The 22,435-nt window shown below is 33.6% G+C and overlaps 1 protein-coding gene across 1 annotated transcript; it reads right to left on the reverse strand.

The window, feature by feature from the left end:
* LOC129003353 (tRNA (cytosine(72)-C(5))-methyltransferase NSUN6-like) lies at positions 1-22,240 on the reverse strand. The gene is made up of 8 exons (XM_054431644.1): positions 21,853-22,240; positions 21,280-21,393; positions 20,434-20,632; positions 18,254-18,413; positions 16,601-16,799; positions 10,029-10,316; positions 8,752-8,910; positions 1-143 (listed from the first exon to the last, which is right to left on the reverse strand). Exons 1-8 carry the CDS (start codon positions 21,952-21,954, stop codon positions 27-29), a joined length of 1,338 nt encoding a protein of 445 aa, XP_054287619.1. The 5' UTR covers positions 21,955-22,240; the 3' UTR covers positions 1-26.
* Between the last annotated feature and the right edge of the window lie 195 nt (positions 22,241-22,435).

The raw sequence follows: 22,435 nt of genomic DNA on the forward strand, positions 1-22,435 counted from the left end.
GAAACATCAAATAAAAACATTTATTTTTAACTGAGTTTGGTAAATTTGGCAATGAAGAAGCCGATGGTATCAAGCTGTGGAGTTGATCCAATGGGAGGACCAAACCTCTGAATCTGGCAGCGTTGCATCTCCGTCAGTGAACTCTGGAATACATCCAAAATGAAAAAAAAAAATACTCCCGCCGCAGCAAACCTGCCGACTAAGCGAATTTCCATTTGTCGGAATTGATTTTCAATTAAATCTATTTAAATAACATTAGGTTTAACGAGTCCCTAGGTTTGCTGCTACAAGGAAACTGTTAAAGTGGGGTTTTTAGTAAAATATTAATAGCTAAGTATAAAATAAATAAATTTTGCCTAGTTTTATCAAAATATATCCATAAACAAGCAAACTACAACATTTTACAATATTCTCCATAAGAATAACATGGGAATTTTAAAATAACAATTTTTTGAATTTTCTCCGTAACCAATAATTGTACAAAAACACTTTGATATACTAAATTATTTGTTTTTTTAAGCTCTTTTTTTAAGCTTTTAAGGGACGTCGGTTTAACCGGAAAACCCATTATCCGGACTGGCCTTGGTCCCGAGGAGTCCGGATAAGAGGGGGTCTACTGTACAACCAAGTAAAACTGGATGTGGAGTTAAGTACCAAACTATGGGGATAATAGTCAATTAGTACTAATTGAATTATTGCTTTTCCTGTTGATTCAGTTGGTCAGCTTTACATATGAGCAGTTCAATGGCTCACCACTTTGGATTTAATTGAGTGAGGGGAGATTTTATGCATCTATAAATACAGAGTCCCCCACTAGGATGCAAAGGAAGACCTTGTAAACATAAGTTGGTATACTCATCGAATTAAGTTTTTTTAATTAGTAAAATACAATGTTGCAAACTCACAACCGAGCAAAAAATTTCAAGGGATTATGAATTTTCAATTGAGGACGGCCACTAGGAGTCAGTAGAAAGTTTTAAATAATCATAAGATTATAAAGTTGCAGATTATAATGCTGCAAACCCAAACGGACCAACGAGTCAAAAATGGCACCCGTTCAAAGGTTTCTTGACTTTGCAATTATTACACCACGTTGTTATTGGCAAAATTATAGAATTCAAGATATCTTGGAATGGCTGCTGTTTTTGACTTGTTTTAGTAAATTTACCATTTTGGTAATCGCATTTCCACTAGCCTAATAGGAATTTTCCATGTTTGGTAATATCAATTGCTATTACCTAAAATCTCATGGTAACACCTGGACCTTACTTAAGGCCAATTTCAGCAAAAAATAATTATGTCATCAAAAACTTGTCATCCTGTCTTTTGTATTAAATATTCATAGTAATTTTCATTGATTTTATTTATGAACAAAACCTATTAAAACCTAATAATTTTAAAAAATTAGATAAACAAAATAAAAGCTATGTAAACCATTATGAAATATGTTTCTTTTTTATTTTGTATAAAATGGATGTAGTTGTGTATTTAATTTGTATATGCTAGGAATAAAAGTGTATTTTGATTAAATTTTATTTCAGAAACTAGCTGTGTACCCGTTCTACGCACGGGGATCTTATAATATTCAGTTGAAACCTTCTTATATAAAGAACAGCAGTTGGTTTGCATATTTTAAGATATGCTGGCCAAACTATTATACATAGCTTCATTTTATGTTGTTTTTTGTTGTTCCGGATCGGTATGACAATCAATAAAAGGTTAAATTACCTCTGTGTCTGCCGGTGTATGCTTTTGTTATGAGAGGAATGTTTATTTATAAAATAAAGCAATTTATTTATTCATTCAAGCTATTGCCAAAAATCTCATGGTTGGACCTTATTTTTTTTTTAAAAGTAAAAGAAAAAATGTAATAAGCTGTTTGATTTTACATGTCGTTTACACTCATTACAAAGTTTAGCCTATCCTAAGATTTAGCTTCTACTAGAACGCTGTTAAGAGGAAGGTTACTTTGCTTGTTCATTTGAAACCAGAGGAAATGTGCAAAATGAAGTGAGGGATAAAACAGCTGACTCCAGACTAAACAGCTGACTCACTTCCTCTTCTCAGCCCACACAGTACACACAGTGCTGCTGGTTATCAAGATCGCTTGGTGTGTTTGCTATACAGGTAGTCACTTAGTTGCACTCTGGGCTACAACAATGTGTTATTGGCTTGTTAACTTCTAAGGTATGTTTAGTCATTTTGTTTTTCGTTGTAAAGTTACACCCTCATAGATACAGACAAACAACTTCAAATGTAAAAGAACAATACATGTACAAGGAATTAAAAGAATGCTGGGTCAGGTTAGAGTACATATTTTACCAAAATAAAAATTCTGAATTTAAAAATAGCATCTTTACAGTATTGTCATTTTTAAATCTGAGCCATTGTGTAAGACTTGATATTATAATAGTTAATCTTAGACGCATCGTACAGTTTTGTGCTAGGCCTAAGAAAATGTTATTTTTATTCAATACCAATAAATTCCACTGATGAATCTACTCTAAGAAATAAAAATTAAAGTGTAAACATAAAAACAGCAAAAATGTTAGTAAAAACTGCAAATAAACACTCCGAATACTCTAAGATGTGTTTTTTTTTGTCGTATAATGAAAGTTTCAAAATCATGCCTTTACTTGTTGCTCTTGAGCCTAGTATATTTTTTATGCAAGTGTGAAGAGGTTAGTTTTATACTGAATCGCATTAAAAATATGTACAAATAAAACTATTATGTTAGAATCAAACAATTAATTTGGAACTATAGTTTATTTATTTATTTATTTATTATCAACGGTTCCACCATTTTTAACCAATAAAACATATACCTAATTTGTTTTACGTGTAAATCGTGTTCATTTTAAATTTTGCTACATTAAATTAAGTTGTAAAACCAATTTTTCTTCGGTAGATGTCCCCCTCTTCATCCTTAATTTAATTAACAATCATTTCCAAACAGACGAACAATCAATATTGAAAATATGTATCATAAAGTTCAATAACAAACTCGTGATAATATTTAACATCTCAGCTGTTGACCAGCATTGTTGCGAGTTGCGAATATAGTGCACTCTCTGGTTGCGACATGTTAGTCATTGGGTCGCAACTATGGGATCGTCTATGGATATTAGAACATAAACGCAAACAGTATGGATAAAAAAATAAAATAATGACATCACTGGATGGAGTCTTATAATATCTTCATGTGCTTTGAACGTTTTTAACAGTTACATTGAAGTAAAAAATAAGAATAAGAATATATTTATTTCCAAAATTACAAATCAGTACAATCGTGGCTTAAAACAATGTACAAAGGAAAAAAAATCCCCACAAAGACTGTACATCTGCGTGTGGGGAAAGTCTTTTTTGCCGCTCAGCACTTCACGGGCAAGATAACAAAATAAACAAATAATTATTTAAATAAAAAGAAGTAATGATACAAACATGTTTATTTTCAGGACATTTGTTTGTTTATGATCCATATTGTTTATCTTTTATAATAAATCGTCAAACAACATGCCCATTCCGGTGGCGCATCGTCAAAAACTACAAAACACCCTTTGGTTTTTTCCTCCATGATCTTAGTTCAGCATTTATTTGTGTATAATCTATTGCGCTAAAAAGTTCTATTATTTAGAACAGTTGTAATCATCCCATTGCTTAGTAAAAAAACTCCAAGTGTATTAAATAATCAATGCTAAATGGTAGGCCTATTTATGGAAATGTCTTTTTCTTTTGTCATGTATTTACTAATTAGAAACCGTACTGTAGATGATTATCTGATTATGATAATGATTATGATAATCTTCCATCAATATTTAAACAAATAGCCATTTAAGTGTTAAAAGGATCTGTAAAATCATTCAAAATAATTTATATGGGCAACATTATTAATCTAAGTTACTTATTTTTTAGATAATAAATTTAAGCTTATTGTCTAATAGGCAAAGTTTATCCATATATAAATCCCAAAGTACCCATGAACTTTTGAGAAAACTACAAGTCACACACCAATAAACCATATACTTAAAATGTTTTGTCGTGTCGAGAAACCTTGTGCAAAACTATCCATTATTTCATAAATTACATTTTAAGGTCGTAATTCCTTTCTAAAGGGGACTTTCCAAATACCTAATGTTAAAAATACCTCAGCTGTACTCATTTGTATGTTATTCTTTCAATTAATTACCTTATTAAATTCAGGTGTGATTATTTGTTTGTACATTATTCGGTTTTGTTTATTTCAGCTTAACTTAACCAATCAATAGTTTTATTAATACTTATGAAGTCAAACGGGGTGAAGCCGTGGGTAACAGCTAGTTATAAGAAACTCAGTTTTCAAATAATTAATATATAAGCATAAAACGTTACAATTTATTTATTTAAATTTTCGTAAAGCTGTCTTGGCTACCTAGCTTTCCATAAGACGAATATTAAAATTTCATTTAAAGTTTTTAACAAAAAACGAATTTTCCCTGGACAGTGGCTAGCATGGATATTGTTTTTAGCCTGAAACTAAGATATTTCTAACAATTCAAAAGAAATCATAGTAGCCGTTTTTGAAATCATTGTGCGCAAACGTAACCTGTATTTTAGTATAGATTATAGTATGATAAAACTTATAACACTATTTTTATTTTTTTTCCAGTTTATGTAAGAAGAAGAAGTATTTTTTCTGAGCAATTCACAATGAATAAGGACAATAACATAGCGTCCATAAAAATGGAGGTAAAAGATGAGTGTAAGATCAAAGTTGAGGAGCATTGTTCAAGGATAAAAACTAAAAATGAAAACTTAAAATTTTATAAACATGAAGAATTAGAATCAAAAACTGTTAAACAACTGATTAAATATGAGAATATTTCTGAACTCGATTTAAAATACCAAGACAACATTAAACAAACTGTTGATCAACTGATTGAATATGAGATTATTCCCAAACTTGATTCAAAATACCAAGAAAACATTAAACAAACTGTTGATCAACTGATTAAATGTGAGAATATTTCTAAACTCGATTCAAAATACCAAGACAACGTTAAAAAAACTGATGATCAACTGATTAAATGTGAGAATATTTCTAAACTCGATTCAAAATACCAAGACAACGTTAAAGAAGAAGAAAAAAGAGAAAGTTTGTTAAAAGAAGCAAAAGAGGTAAGCATCTATAAAGAGGGAGTTTCGAATGATTTTAAAAGTATCTGTAAAGGAGAAAAAGTAATCATTGATAAAAGGGAGAGTCTGAGAGAAATATCAGAAAATGTAGAAGAGGATTTGGAAATTTACAGCCAAAGAGTCCAAACACCTTGTTTCACAAAACAAAAAACAAAAACAAAGAAAATATCGGTTACAAAAAGCAATGAAAAAACAATATTGAAATGTGCACACTGTCACTATACTACTACCACTAAAAATAGACTATACAGACATATGTCCACACATGGATTGTCCAGTAAGTCCTTTACCTGTTCCATATGTGATTACCATTCAGCAAGGAAAGATAGTTTAGTCGAACACACCAAAAAACATAGTGAAAAACAAAGAAGTGAAACAAAGAAAACGTGTGCACATTGCAATTACAGCACAACATACAAAAAAACACTTGTGAAACACATGTCTATCCATGGGTTTAATGATAGGTACACATGCTCGCATTGTAAAAAGACGTTTGTGAACCGCTATAATTTGATACGACACTTGAGTAAGAAGAAGAGGCCGGACAGTGCTCGCCCCTTTGTGTGTTCAAACTGTGATGAAGCTTACGGAACTTCCTTCGAACTGAAGAGACATTCACTGATACACCTTAGACAATTTCCATATCAATGCACTTACTGTGACTATGCAACTACTAGACGTTACATTTTACAACAACATTTAAAGAGACATGACAAATACAAAATGAAGGTGAGCGGTAATTTTTTGAAAACACCTAAGGCTACAGATATTTTCAAAAGCAAATCAAGTAACTGCAACAAAGAAAAAGTAAATGGGTCATCTGATATGACCAATAGGGACTTGAAACTAAGAAAAATAGGATTAGAAAACAAATATCCTTTTGAGTGCTCCACTTGTGGTTTAAGGACCTCAAAACGTGCGCTTTTGATGTACCACATCCTACGTAAGCACACCAAAGAACCGGTGTTTAAATGCAACAGATGTGATTATTCTACTTACACTATTGAGCTTTTACAGAAGCACAAACGGTTTGAAAACCATGATGTTTACAGCTGTGAACACTGCCAATTTACTTGTTTCAAGTACTTGATGATCCAAAAACACATGAAAAAGCACTTTTGTTAATATTGAGGAAGAAAGGATGAAAATTCTAAAACTCCTGGACAAAATTAATGGTGAGATATCAATCAATTATTTTTGTAAATAATCATGAATGGAAATAGCTATGTTTGGTTAAAAATTATTTGTAAACAAACTTTTAATTTACAAGTTGCATTAACCCTTTGCGATCGGAAGGCCAGCAGGAGTGGCCTCAACGCAGTTGGCAGCGAGTCCGAATTCTATCCATACTAACTCGGTTCTGACAGTCAGACGGCCAGCTGTACTGGCCATGTCCAAGGCCTTCGCCCCCTCGGCATTTATCATAGCGGCTCGCTCCCGGCAGCTTGGAATTGTTTTTACTGAAAGCCTGCAATGTTGGCACAGGGGATTTAAATTGTAATAAAACAATTGTAATTGTATAATTTGTTTTTTCTCTTAGTGGTATTTTTCAAATCATTTGCCCAAATGAAGTCCAGGATTATTGTTTAAACAAGTTTTATAAAACACTTAACATTGCTTTTGTGGCTTAATCCATAATAAATACCCGGATTGTCAACATCTTCTTCATCAGCAAATAATAAGTCTCTCAATTGGTCTGATCTTAAACGATCGTCCATTATTAATTAGTTAAATATACGGGAATAAAAACAAACATAACCCCGTTCTTACTACTAAATGTTTATACGAGATAAAACAATTTTATTGTAGGCCTAATTATGATAAAAGTGTACGCCTATGCGTAAACGTACAAGTGTTTTTATAATCACCTCAAATGTACACTAAAATTTAATTAAAATTACAAATAAACATAAATCTCTTGAGATATCACCAAAAACTCAATTAAAATCATGTAAAACTTAACCAAAAACCAAAACAATGATGATTAAGACAGCACTTTTGACAGAACAACAGCTGGTCAGCTGGTGTTTATTTTAGTTGTTTCCTCCACAATTTTTACAATATGATGTTGCAAGCCTGCTGGTTTAGTTTAACAATTCCTCACTAGGTTGCAGCACTCTACAGGTCACATCATACACTCACATCATACCAGTCAGTTTGGAATATTAAAATACAAACAAAAAAATCGTTGTCGGCCAGCACCGCTGGCCGTCCAATTGCAAAGGACAACTGCTGTGGGAAAAATCTGACTTCCGCGCGCTAATTGGCGGCGGCCAGTAGAGCTTGACGCGCGATCGCCGAGTAATAGCGGTAAATATTCATTCCGATTGCAAAGGGTTAAAACAACTTGATCGTTTACACTGCAGTGTTAAACATCTTGCAAAATAAATGGTTTTTAATATATACACCAACCTTTTATTAAAGTTTCATTTAAGAATTACCTTTCAAAAACTATTTATTTTCTTCCATGCTTTTATTTTATCAACTAGTGTAAAGATGCTCTAAAACCTTTTTTTATGATGTACCAAAACATATCTAGGAAGTGATTTTTTCAGTCATAAAGGTCTGTCCAGGTTGGTCCCCTAGGGAACAAAATATTGTGTTTTCTGTGTCTTATGTTTTTACTATGACCTACTTACACTTTCTCTCAGGTATGATAGCTCCTCTTCATTTGTTCTAAAAATCACAATACTAGCCTGTTGTTTGAAAATTAATGCTTTCTAAAACTACCTATGACGATATTAGATAGTAAAGAAGATCAGGATTGGCACTTCTTCCTCACATCTACATAAAACGTTACAAGTGCTCTTGGAATTAAAATAGGGAAAATTCAAACTACAAAAGTTTTAACAGAGTTACCATGGAAAATGGATGAGCGTCAATAGCCAACCATGGATGTTCACTATCCATGGTAACAGCGGCATCAATGTACCAATAACATCATTGCAAAAACAAATCATTGATTTTTTCATGTGTTTAAAATGTTTTTCATAACTTTCGAACCATTTGCAAGAATCAAACTATCTCAACTAATTAATGTTATATTATATTATAACCATTCAGGAGTGTCTTTTCCTTTTGTCAGCTTTTTACACTAGTCCCTAGAACTATAACCAAAATGTAGAACGTTGTTAGTTTATAACATGAAATAGTTTTTGCCAAAAAAATTGTTGGCAGTCTGTAATTGTATGATTTTGTATATTATGTATGTTACCCGTAATTAACTTTGAACCAATCGGAAAGTTGAAATAGTTTTTGTGTATTGAAAACTAAAAGTTTTTTTGGATACTACAAAGAATTAACTAACTACTAAACACTACATTTTAGTCTAATTCAGTTCAAGATTGTTTTAAACCAGATATGAATTTAGCGTTTAAAGTCATAATAATCAACTTCTAGGAAAAGTTTTCAAATTCCCATTAAAACTGATACAAATTTACCTACTGAAAAAAAAAACAGACTGTCCAAAACATAAAGATTTATAGAAAACATTGAACATAAATTGAAAAACAACCACGTTTTGAAAACGGTATCATTGCTTATCCCTAATATGAAAGTGAATAGATGACAAATTCTCACCTTTGAGCTTCCGGGTCTACCAACCAATGGTAGGGCAGGTACCAGCGCCAACTGCGGGTATCGGTCAAGTGCCCAGCTCACTACATCTTCATTCTCCTCAACAGTAATGGAACACGTGCTGTAGACAATGGTCCCACCTGGCTTCACAAGCTGCACGGCCTAAACAACAACAACAAAAACAGTAGTCACTATACTACTTTCACAATAAACTGTTCAGACGTATTTATGTGTTTAGGTAGCTTTTTTGTTCAAATCTTTCTCAAAAACTCAACGGCCCATCCCGATAAACCTACTGGTGTGTGCCGTGATCTTGAGTTAGTGAAGTACAGTCACAGCAAGTTAAAAGGATAATCCAGTGGTTACAGACTTTAAAAAATACTACTGAGCAGATTTTTGAAATTTTACTTAAACATATTATAAAAGAAACTGGTGTATAAACTGGTAGACGTAGTTCACTGAAACACCCAAAGGTAGCAGCACTGCCTGGATCCGTAGCCAGTGTCTTTGTAATGTGGGTCGAAGAGAGAAAATCCCTGAAACCGGGACAAAAGCATTGCCATACGGGATTTTACGGGAAATTTTAGTACCAACCTACACCAAAATAAAGCTTGCATTCTAAGCTACAGGCTGGCAACGATTATAACGTTCCCCGGCAATGGCTGAGCTCATATTGACTCAATGTACAGGTGGTCGGACGCCGACAATATTTGGCGCGCGCCACCTGGAAGCTCTAGTGACGCCGACTGAGTGGCACAAGCAGTCAACGTGTTAACACGATAATCCCAATTGGCATTTGTTAAACATTATGCCCAACTTCATCTAAAATGGAGTGCGATGATCTGTGTGGCTAGCTGTTTTGCTGATGAAGATCAGCTATTTCATTAGTCAGGATAATTTATTTAAAGCCCAATAATCAGGGACAGCTGGATCAAAAACAACCATAAAAAAATAATACAATGAAAATCGCATGTAACAACTCATGCTAGCTTTTGTACATTTTTATTTTTAGACAAATTAATTTAGGCATGCATGTTGCATATTTATATTTGCAGTATCAAACATCAAGAAACTCAATGTAAAATGGTAGGCCTATTGCCGTGTGTAAATAAATAAATAAAAAGCCACTGAATTATCTCAGGGTCGATTCGGCAACCTTTTAACTGTTGAGCGACTACTAAAAACCCAGCTATCCACTCAGTTTCTTCTACTACTACTACTACCCAATCAGTTTTAAATTTGCAAAACTCTACTGTAGTTTCCAAAATAAGTTTACTCACAGTGTCAAACAATTTCTTTTGTAGTCTGGGATGAGAAGTCAACTGTTTCGCAGTGATTGAGTTTCCAAACAGAGGTCGTTGTCCTAAAGCGCTGCATGGAGCGTCTAGCAGAACTCGGTCAAACGTGTCGGGGAGGAAGGGGGGTGACCAATCGTCAGAAGCCTCGTGTGAAACAGCCTTGGTAGCATCAAACATGAATGATCGGACAACTTCTGCACCCATTGCTGTACAAAGTTTCTTCATTGTTTCTATCTTGCGGCCAATCTTGTCCAGTGCTATCAGTATCCCCTGTATTTCAAAGACTAAAAGTTTGCAGTTGTGTCAATATGAGAGGGGTGATCTCCTGATCTTACTCAAAGACTACCTACATGGTAAACCTAAAATTACAGTAGTCCCCCAATAGTCCTAACTTAAAAAAGACCAGGAACACTGGGTTTAAAAAAAGGTTGGACCTTCCATGGACCTAATGAATGGGTGAATTAGAGTGACCATAAGTGATTGCAAAAAGTCCCCCAATTTGTCGTCACTTGTCAGTACTGTTAGCATTACAGTTCAATGTTGTGCATGATTAATGTACCTACTATACAGTTCTTCTTTAGTAGGTACAGTAATATAATGATGAATGTAATTTCATATTGAAGTACAGTAGCCTACAGTATAGAATTTCTTCTATATTCATATTGTACTGTACTATTTTATAAAATTCCATACATACTAATAATTTTTCAATTTTAGAACTCTTGGTTCAATCAGTCCTAAGACATCAAAATTACATAACTTTTGTTCAATATTACTTAAGTAATATTTATAATTAAACAAGATTAACTTGGATAATATTAATACACCATGCTTAAGCATTGAAGTACATTTATTACATCCTCATCAGTTCTTCTTACATTGAGTTACAAAAATAGTACACCCGACACCACAGCCTTATGTATCATAGAGTCCTTTAATAGCAAAGGTAGGCTACTATATATAAAGATATTATAGGCTATACTATTATGTAACATCCTCCTTTTTTAATCAAAATGATTTAAATCCATAAAGACAAATGTTGATTAAACAAATGAACAGACAGACTTAAACATATTCCTTCAAATGGTTAGGCTTTCTGATGGTTCGACCGAATCTAGTGGTTTGGTTTGTTACTGGCCTATTAGGTAAAACATTAGGTACTGGTACTGGTATGTTAACATTATTCTCAAACTCATTCTGATTAGGCCTTTCAATATTTTCTAACCCAAAATTAGTTTGTGCGATTAGATCAGAATAATCAGACTGAATAACCTTAGAATAACACTTTCTTAACATAATTCTATTTCTACGATACACTTGACCATATCTATCCTGAACAACATAACTTCTGGGGGGAAAGTTTAACTTTTCAATGACTTTACCACTTATCCACTCTTTACCTTTTTGAATCAAAACATTATCACCTTTATCAAAATGACATAGGTAGTGACTTTGATGTCCTATCGTAATACAACTTAGATTTTTCATCTAACCTATCTCTGTTGACATGAACTATTTTTGGATTTAATGCCTTTGTATTTATAGGCATTTTTGACTTCAATACTCTATTTAAAAATAACTGTGCTGGACTAACATTAACATTGTTAAGGGGAGTGTTTCTATAATCCAATAGCAACAATTCGATATCTTTACCACTGTCCTTTGCCCTTCTCAACAGATTTTTGCATATCGCCACTGCTTTCTCAGATCTACCATTACTTCTTGGATAAAAAGGACTACTGGTCACACTTTCAAAATTATATTCATTTGCAAACGATTTAAACATGTGAGAACTAAAAGGAACATTATCTGAAACAAAACGATCTGGTACGCCAAACTGCGAAAAAATATGTTTTAGAACTCTTATGACACTGTTAGCTGATTTGTCAAATAGCTCTCTTAATTCTACCCAGTTAGAATAAGCATCATTTACAACCAAATAATTTTTTCCACCATACTCTAGTATGTCACTATATACAAACTGCCAAGGCCTAGTAGCCTTTTCATGATTTAACAATGGTTCTTTGCCATTTGCAAACCTATATTTTTCACATATTTGACAACTTAAAACTAGGTTTTCAATGTCCCTGTTTATGTTAGGCCAAAACAAAATTTGTCTTGCTCTAGCTTTGCATTTAACTACACCAAGATGTGATTCATGAATTAGGTTTAGCATACTTTGTCGCAATACAGAAGGAACAATGATCTTGTTACCAAAAAATAGCAAACCATTTTCATGGGAAATTTCATCCTTAATCTTATGATAGGGTTTCAATGCATTATCCAATACTTTATAACCAGGCCACCCTTCATTAACGTATTTGATAACCTTGTTCAAAACTTCATCATTTTCAGTAGCAATTTTAAACTGTAGCTTTTTACTCTCAGACATACTTAACTGATTACTTAGACTATGTACCATTACAGATTTTTCAAGTTCACTGTTTAAATAACTATCATTCTTATCATTCATGTTCTTATCAACTTTCCTTGACAATGAGTCTGCTAGTACATTAGATTTACCAGGTAAGTATTTTACTTCAATGTTATACTTGAGTAGTTCTAGTTTAAACTTCTGTAACCTATTGGAAACTTTATGCATGTTCTTGGAAACAATCGAAACTAGAGGCTTATGGTCAGTATACACAGTAACCTTTTGACCATAAATGAATTTATGATACTTAGACAACGCAAAACACATAGCTGCCATTTCTTTATCTATTATTGGATACCTTAACTCTGTATCGGTTAGTGCTTTAGACGCAAACGCTATCGGACAGCCTTGCTGTAAAAGACATGCTCCATACCCATAATTGGATGGTATTTACTCAGGGGAGGTACGGAAGAGGCTACGATGACAGCTGTGGGCTTCTTATTAGCTGAGGGAACGCTATTACCGTAACAATACGGTTTGTGGACAACGGCTTCGGTGGTCTAGTGGTTAGCGTGCCGGGCTGGCGTGCTAAAGGTCCCGGGTTCGAATCTCGCTGGTTGCATTAACTTTTTGTCTCAGATTTTTTCATTATCAGCAAGTTTGGTTGGTTTGGTTCGGTTATGACAGTTTAATTTTATTATTAAGTCATTATAAAATTTTAATTGAGCAATTTCTAGTTTTATTTAATAAACATAATTATTTTTTCTATTACTAATCTTTTTTATATTATTTAATTATCAGCAAGTTTGGTTAGTTCGGTTAGGTTATGATAGTTTAATTTTATAATTAAAAAATTATAAAATTGAATTTGAGGCATTTATAATTTTATTTTATGAACAGAACTATTTTTGCGAATAGTAAACCTTCATTGACATATTGCTCTCTACTACAGCGCTGTTCGCGAATTTTGAACTAAATGCCTCATTCGTACCTCCCCTAAGTCAGACCCATAATTGGATGAATCAACAAAAATTTCACAATCTATTTTAGGATCAAATATTTTAAGCGATGTCGCTTCAGCAATCTTAGACTTAAGTGTCTCAAATGCTTTTGTATGATCTTTTGTCCAAACAAAATCAACATTTTTCTTTAAAAGTTGTCTTAAAGGTTCAGTTAACTGACTCATGTTATGAACAAACTTAGATAGATAGTTAGTTACACCTAAAACACTTTGTAGCTCTTTTTTACTTTTAGGCTCTTCTAACGCAATAATGCTTTTTACACGTTCTGGTTCTGGAGTAACACCTTCTTTTGAAAATATCATGCCTAGATACTTAACACTACTTACTTTAAACTGTAACTTTTTAGCATTGAACTTAACATTGTTTTTTAACGCTCTTTCCATTACATGATTTAAGACTGTGTTATGTTCTGTTTCTGTTTCCGTAGCAATTATAAAATCATCAAAATAGATTCCTACATTAGGAATGTCACCAAACATTTGAACATTATATCTTTGAAAAATTTCTGGACTTACTCGTAACCCGAATGGTAGTTTATTGTACTTAAACTTTCCAAAAGGAGTTATGAATGTAGTTAGCAAGCTACTTTCATTATCTAATTCTATTTGATGAAAACCATCTTTCATGTCAAGTACTGTAAAATAAGACTTTCCTCGTAACAATAGTTCTAACTCATCTGACGATGGAATTGGATACGGATCTAACTTTACACATTCATTAAGCTGAATTGGATCCAAACATATTCGTAAGGACTTGTCTGGTTTTTCTACTATTACAATATTATTTACCCAATCAGTTGGATAATCAACTGGTTCAATTACATTATATTCTGTTAGCCTATCAAGGGCCTCTTTAAGCTTAGGCTTGACTGATTCAGGAATTCTTCGGACTGAATTTACAACAGGTTTAGCACCATCTTTGAGCTCGAGATGTAATTTCTTAGGAAATTTACCTATACCAGTAAAAACTTCTTTATGCTTGTCTACAAACTTCATTTTAGACGCTAAACTCTCTGAATCTAACTCTAAATTATTTATTCTTTGAAGTAAATTTAACTTTATGCAAGCATTTAACCCTAGTATTGGAACACTTTTAGTTTTGACCACTACATATTTAATTTTGTATTTGACTCCATTGACCTCCGAATCAAGAATTACATTTCCTAAAAATTTTAACTCCTGATTATCATAGCTTAGGATTTTGCTATAATTAGGCTCTAAACTGACCTTGGATAGCTGCAACTGATCCATTACATGTTCAGGTAACACATTGCACTCAGCACCACTATCTAGTTTAAAACTAACACTTTGATTATTAATTTTAACTTGTTGCATCCACGATGACACTTTCACTTTATTGTTCTCCATGCTGTTGATCTTCTCGACGACCTATCTGGACACATCTTTGAACTGGACTCCTCCTTGGGCTGCATGCTGCGGACTGGACTGCGAACTTGTGTCTTCTTGGAATAGGGCACTTATAAAAATATCTTCCATGTCCTCTAACCCTAGCTTAGCTTCATGAACAGTTTTATTATGATTTGGCTTACTTTTATTGGCACTTCTTTGACAACCAATGGCATAATGATTCTTAAGTCCACATTTTTTACACGTTCTTCCGTACGCTGGACAGTTAGCCTTTGTATGTTCAGTTCCACACTTATAACACTTGTATGTTTGAGCTGTCTTTTTATCTTCACGTACTGTAGAAGACTGGTAGCTTTGTTTTTGATTAGGCCTAGTATTACTAGCTTTATTCTGAGAACTAAAACTTCTTCCATTATTGTACGACTTAGGTCTTGTATTATTAATGGCATGTAAGCCTATGTTATTATATGAACTTAGGCCTACCTTACCTTGCATTACTTGCGCTTGCTGTTTACTTAGTTCAGCGGCTCGACACTGATTTAAAGCTTTAGTCAAGGTTAGGTCACTTTCTCGAAGAAGTACTTCTTGAAGCTGTTTATCCACTATACCAATCACTACACGATCAAGAATTAGACTCTCCTCGTCTTCTTTAAACTCACACGGCTTTGCTAGACTCTTCAGAGCAGTTACATAATGTTCAATTGATTCATTTTCTTGCTGAATTCTTGTAAAAAATTTATACCTGTTATATACAACATTCTTCTTGGGCATGAAATAATTATCAAACTGTTCATTTACCTTCTGCAGTGTATCAGCTTCTTCGGGTTTAAATGTGTTGTAGATTTCTATCCCTTCATCACCTATGCAATTTAGCAGCATAGCTATTTTCACCTTGTCTTCTTTGCTTTCATTCCCTGAGGCGAGCAGAAAGTTTTTGAACTTTTGTTTAAATAATGTCCAATTGTTAGCAACATTATCGTCAATTACTAACCCACGCGGCGGCTTGAAATCCATGTTAGGTTAGTTTCCAATTCATTTACATTTCTATAACAAAGTCTTTAACATCGATGTTATGTAGATGAAAAATAACACCTACGCCACACCTACACCATGTTCAATATTACTTAAGTAATATTTATAATTAAACAAGATTAACTTGGATAATATTAATACACCATGCTTAAGCATTGAAGTACATTTATTACATCCTCATCAGTTCTTCTTACATTGAGTTACAAAAATAGTACTCCCGACACCACAGCCTTATGTATCATAGAGTCCTTTAATAGCAAAGGTAGGCTACTATATATAAAGATATTATAGGCTATACTATTATGTAACAACTTTCCTGAAATGATCATAGTGGTGATAAATTGGGTCTGTCTTATGACAAAATTGGATTAAATTATTTATAACATTTTACGGAATCCTAGTCTTCAAAAGGGGATATGAACATTTTCTCAGTTTCAAGTTTTTAAAAAGAATTTCCTCATCTGTACCAACCTTTATTCCTAACAATACTAAGTTACTGAGTACAATAACCAATAAGATTTCATAGTTAAACACTTTGTTTTGCAATGATGCAAACAGTTAGATACAATGTTACTTCAAATTTTGATAAATTCTATTAAAATACAGTAAAAAGAGTAAACATTTTTCTACAGAATGCTCCGTTGTTACATCAAGGTTCTTGTTAACATTTCTTGAATTTTAATTTCTTCATAACTTTAAAAACACCTCAAGGCTTACATAGAATAAAATTAATCAACACAACAATTAATTGACGATCACCTGATTGTTCATAAGAGCAGCTAGATGAGTCGTCTTGTGGCCCGGAGCTGCGCACAGGTCAATGACCTTGTCTCCTGGGCGTGGGTCGACCACTCGACTACACAACACTGACGGAAGGTTCTGCAGAAGACCAAGGTGTGGAGGTAAAGTCACTGATGATACATGACTTGCAGGCAAAGTCATCTCTACAGCTATGCCTCTGGAAATGCATTCAAAACTAATAAAATACTAGTTAGTTGGTTATAATTTTTAACTTTTGCTAGTCAGACGGTTTTTAATTTTCAAATTTCTCTTGGATTATAGTGTAATGGCTGGGTAGCTGAGAGGATAGAGTATGCTCACCTACAGTCAGAAGATTAACAATTTTATCCTGAGAAAAAAATTCAGAGTTTTTTTAATGGTTCGAAATTATACCCAACTGCACTTGGTCATTAAGCTTTTTGGCCTAGGCTGTAGAATCAGCTGATCTAATTCTGTAACAAGGCTCTTCCTTTACTTATCTTCACCCCGTCTAAATGTTAATAAACATTTTGAGGTATAAAATTAAATGAAAGGCTTATTTAACAAAATAATTTAGTAAAAGTTTGCAACAATCTTACCAACATAGCACATAGCCTATATCAACACACACATAGACCACATATACCAACATAGACATATTTGACCATTCAAAACTAATCTTATTGTAAGATCTTCCTGGGAGAAATAAATGATGAAATCACAGGTTCGATTCCAAGCAAGATTGTTCTGGACTGAGATGTCATTTGTTATTGGGCTATCAATGAATGATAATATCTAGCAAAAGGTCAATGTTAGATAGTAACAAGACCAGGATTTGGACCGTACCCTTACAAAAAATGTAAAACTGCCAAAGGCACAATTAAATTAATCATCAAAGTGTGTGTAGTGTTTTAATTCAAGACAAATAGTTCTAAAAGTAAAGATCTAGGTAAACGCAATGTACCACAGGTTCTTGGCAAAGGTACAAATGTTAAAATGTTATCGAAGTATAGGCCTATAAGCGACCTGATGTAACTATGATGGCTAAAACGCCACACCAATCGTAGATCTGTCCCTGGTATCTGAGTGATTGTTACGTACATTAGTGATGAGTCCCAACCGAAACTCGTAACCACCGTAATATTGGAAAAGTGAACAGGGCGACATCTTGAGATACTGTTGTAATTACTGCAACACTATGACCACCACCTAATTTTTATGTTTTTTTTTTTTTTTTACCAATGCAACAAAAGAAGAAGAAAACCGATGGAACGCCGGTAATAAATTGACACTTGACCATGGGCTATAGGCGATAATAATTGTAAAAAAAAAAAATAATAATCCGGTTCAATTCAAAATTTCTGCATAATTCATTTAAACCCTTATACAAATACAATTCATAAACACACCCATGGATCACAAAAGTTTAATTACTGTTTGTATGTAGCCAACATACTTTTACAACATAAAACATATAAATGTTTACAACTTACTTTTAAAGAATAAGAACAATTAAGTCAGCAATGATAGGCCTACAGCCACTGAAAAGAGAGAATTTATTTTCACTAGGACCTGGTCCAGGTACCAACTTTGAAAATGTGGTATTGGCCACATTATCACTAATTTGTTCACAGAAAATATACAAACCCTTACTTAGGGTGGTTGTCATTCTGCAACAGCTGTTTTCTAGACATCCTCATGACACCAGCGCCAACGTGGAACTTGCCCGGGCCACTGAAGGGTACAGACAACCCTCTCAAACAGAGCCCAGCCGTGTCAGCAAACACGCTAACATCATCTCCCACCTGTGTACCTGTTACATATCACCAAACATTATCTAAGCACCAACATTTTCACCAAATATTAAGATGATGTTTTAATATTCATTATTTTTTTATACTGCACTAGCTGTGTACCCGTTCTACGCACGGGGATCTTATAATATTCAGTTGAAACCTTCTTATATAAAGAACAGCAGTTGGTTTGCATATTTTAAGATATGCTGGCCAAACTATTATACATAGCTTCATTTTATGTTGTTTTTTGTTGTTCCGGATCGGTATGACAATCAATAAAAGGTTAAATTACCTCTGTGTCTGCCGGTCGATCCTATAACGGTAGGCTTACTTTTATTTTTACTATCTGATCTCGTTTGCATGGCTCAATCACGTCCTGGTTGAAGTTCGTTCGCTACGCTCACTCACCTGTATGTTGGGGCTCGTTCGCTGCGCTCACTTTCCTTCAGGTTAGCTCGTTCGCTACGCTCACTTGCCTTCAGGTTAGCTCGTTCGCTACGCTCACTCGCCTCCAGGTTGCAAATTAGCTGTTGTCATAAATGTAAAAGAAATAATAGTGCTAGTGCTGCACCCTGTTGGTAATCCTTGTAACTTTAATGCTATTGAACATCACAGAACAGAACCAACTTGTTTAATTGAAACAGCTGTTAAGATTCAATAATTTCATTTCTCATAAGGTTAACATGGGCTTCCAGAAATTCCACGTCAAAAATCGACAAAAACTTGATTTTCAAGGGTTTACTGTTAAATATCTAACTGTCTCATATTCGATGAAATACGTCTAAAACCATCTCATATATGTATAGTATTTGGAAAATAAGTTTCAGGCGGGACAGTGCTATAGTTATTGAGGAGTAGTTGTAATAAAGTGCGTATTTTAGCGTTACCAAGAGAATGACAGATAGACAGACAGACAGACAGACAGACAGACAGACAGAAATTGAGATAAGGTTTGATTCGGTTTCTCTGACCTATGAAATGTAAAAATAACCAAAAAGTTCATTATTCTAAGCAATGTACAGACAAAACTCTAATTTTATTTATATAGATGGGACAACTCCACGGATATGAATCCAATTCATAAGGGTTTAAAACCAAATTTGACAGCTGTGTCCATTTTGACAACAATTTCTTGTGACTGACAGGTTTATAGATATAAAACAAACAATTTTATTTCAAAAGTTTGATGTTAGTTTTTATGTAGGCCTACGTAAAAAAATGTTTGCATTTACATTATGCACTCTTCACGTAGAGATAAACCCTTGTAATAAAATATTTGACATAAAACACAGAAGCAGCTCACACTAAGTAATGAAGTGGTTAACCTCAAACAGCCATGTCATATCATCAAGATATTTTGATTCGTCGACAACCTTATCATGAAAATAGCATGTCCTTTAGTTTTATAATCAACAAATAAAGCACAAACTGTAAAATCTAGCCTCTTATTTAAAAGAGAACCCTTTATTTGACATTAGTACACTCAAGGTTAAAAATGAAACATATCAAAATAGGCTCAATTTAACAGTTCGACGAGAGGTCTCCTTGTCCTATTCAAAGTCAAAGATATTTATTTAAAGATATTGATTCAATGAAAATGGTCTAAATTAAAGGGATGGACAGAATTAAATTTTTGGTTCAGGACAGGTTTTTATTCCTTCCTGATTATCAGGATGGGATGTAACAGAATCTTTTTTCCACCTTGAGTAAAAAAAAAAACACAAATAAATTTTCAGCTCTTGTGGCACTGATCTTTAAAAACCAATAATGGGGGAAGTTATCCTGCATTCACGGTCACTTTCGTTAACTTGCACCATCAAGAACATCTCACCTAAAAAGACGTAATCTTCATCACCCGACATACCGGCGACATCTCCCACGATTGTGGAGACGCCATCATCATTACTCGCAACTTGTCAAAATCACCGATGATCTGATCAAATCCAGTATTGACAAAATCCCAAATTAGATGTAATTCCGCCCTAATGATTGATCATATCTTTCTCCAGCAGTCAATCCCTTGTCCAAATATCATACCAGATGGCACTGCAAGTAGTCCTGGGGCAAACACGTTAGCCCCTCGCAGCACGGCTGCTCCGCAGGCTGCGTCCACTACCACCTCTCTCTGCGGAGGCTGCGGCAGGGCCAATCGGACCCAGGGATCCAATACCAGCAACTCTGGTACATCGGGAAACCTACTCACTCGAGGAGCCAACTCACCTCTTCGCAATGCCTCCTAAAATGATATAAGTTAGCCTACTAAATAAAATGTGTAGAGAGGCACAATAAAAAGGCATGGCTAAGAAATTATAATTTAACTACAGCTAAAAGATTTAGTATAGATTAATAATTTATCTTAGAATCTAAAACTGAATTTCAAAGTTTATCAGTCAATAGTTTGCAACAACTAGATCAATTTAGGCTACATTTATGATTAACAATGGGATACATAAATATTAACAAAAGTAACATTTAAAACATTAAACCTAAACTAGACCCAGAAGATTCTTTGTAAATATTGATCCTTTATAGAAAAACTATTAAGTGTAGGCCTAACATGTCTCATCAAAAAATATTGTTTCTAAGAATCTTTTACAAATACTTAGGCCTATAGGTACCGGTACCAGTATGTTTCGTGCATATTTATTAATTGATAATTAATTTAAAGAACAAAATAGGTATTTACATTAAAATAACAGTCCATTAAAGGCCCTGGAACTGTATCCTTGATTACTATAGAGGCAAACAAAACAATGAGACACTTAAACCACAATATTGGAAATCGGTGCTCCTAAATAAAAACATACATATTATATGACAGAATAATGACTAAGTTACAAGCCAGACGGCTTACCAAATTAAACAAGAATGCCCAACACTTACGTTATTTAATGATTCTATAACAAGGTTTTCAACTTCTTCTGCTGATGATAACAGTGTATTGATTCGAATTGTTGTGAATCTTGGGGGAGACACAAACCAATCTTCAAGGAATTCCTGAAACAACAAATTTGTTTGGTAGCCTATGATTAAAAACCTTATTTTATTAACCTTGGTAGCCTATGATTATAATCAATTTATCCAGCCAGTGTTCCCTGCATGAGCAGTGGTTTTCCTGTGAATATTCTCTTACTTCAGTATACAGTTCACTAGAGGTTCAGGTAATGCACAGTGCCAACCAGTAGTGATTTGAATAATTCATAAAAGATTAGTTGTCTGCAAAAAGAATTAATTGCAGACATTTAGCTAACAAATTAGAGGTAAGTTAGGCCTACCTATCTAAAATTCTATAAGAACATCTTATTACGTCATGTTTATAACGTGAAATTTATACCGGTAGCCTACAACTGGTTGTATTTAAAAAGACTATCACATTTTTTTAAGAAATACCATGATAATGATAGGGCCTATAATTAAATCATTGTTTATCTACGGTTTAACGCTGTCATACCCTACCTGATTTTCCCATATTCCATCGGTTGCAGCACATAACCCAATTTCAGAAATAGCTTTAAGTATGTCTGAGTGTTTAAAAATGATAGGTTTGTTAAGGTCCATTGTTTGTAGAAGGCTAAAAGTATGAGATTAAGCTTTAAGTTTTGAGTTAGATTCATGTGGATTAGAATAACTTTAAAGATTATGCATTATGCCTAAGGTAGAAGCTTTCAACAAACATCACAATCTGCAAGATATTTTTAGGAACTGATAAAATTTAATCATCCAGTTAATTCTAGAAGACATTATTCATTTTCAAGTACAATTACGGTATTAATTTGTTATTAAAGCTAAAATTACGGATAATTATTTAACTTGTGTAGTTTAAACATCAAAACTAAAACTTCAAATTTCTATTTGACAGATAGAGATAGTGCTTCTGCTTCAAAATGAAAACGAAAACAAGGATAAAAGCTCTTTTTTTTAATAAGGGCTGGCTTCTTTAAGCCATGCAGTGCTTGTAGCAGCCATACAGATTAAGTGATTGGTTATTTTTTTATCACTTTTGAGTAGTAAAATAATACTAATTATACTCTCCTCTTAT

This window comes from Macrosteles quadrilineatus, unplaced genomic scaffold (assembly GCF_028750875.1).
Source record: "Macrosteles quadrilineatus isolate MER2022 unplaced genomic scaffold, UCM_ALF_1.0 Scaffold_9__3_contigs__length_116548681, whole genome shotgun sequence".
Taxonomy (NCBI): domain Eukaryota; kingdom Metazoa; phylum Arthropoda; class Insecta; order Hemiptera; family Cicadellidae; genus Macrosteles; species Macrosteles quadrilineatus.

Bases quoted from the DNA above. Each gene is read 5' to 3' on its own strand.
- LOC129003353 (XM_054431644.1), bottom strand. From the start codon at position 21,954: ATGGACCTTAACAAACCTATCATTTTTAAACACTCAGACATACTTAAA. The intron at 21,394-21,852 runs GTAGGGTATGAC...TTGTTGTTTCAG, and splicing joins ATGGAATATGGGAAAATCAG to GAATTCCTTGAAGATTGGTT. The intron at 8,911-10,028 runs GTGAGTAAACTT...GTTGTTGTTTAG, and splicing joins AAAAGAAATTGTTTGACACT to GCCGTGCAGCTTGTGAAGCC.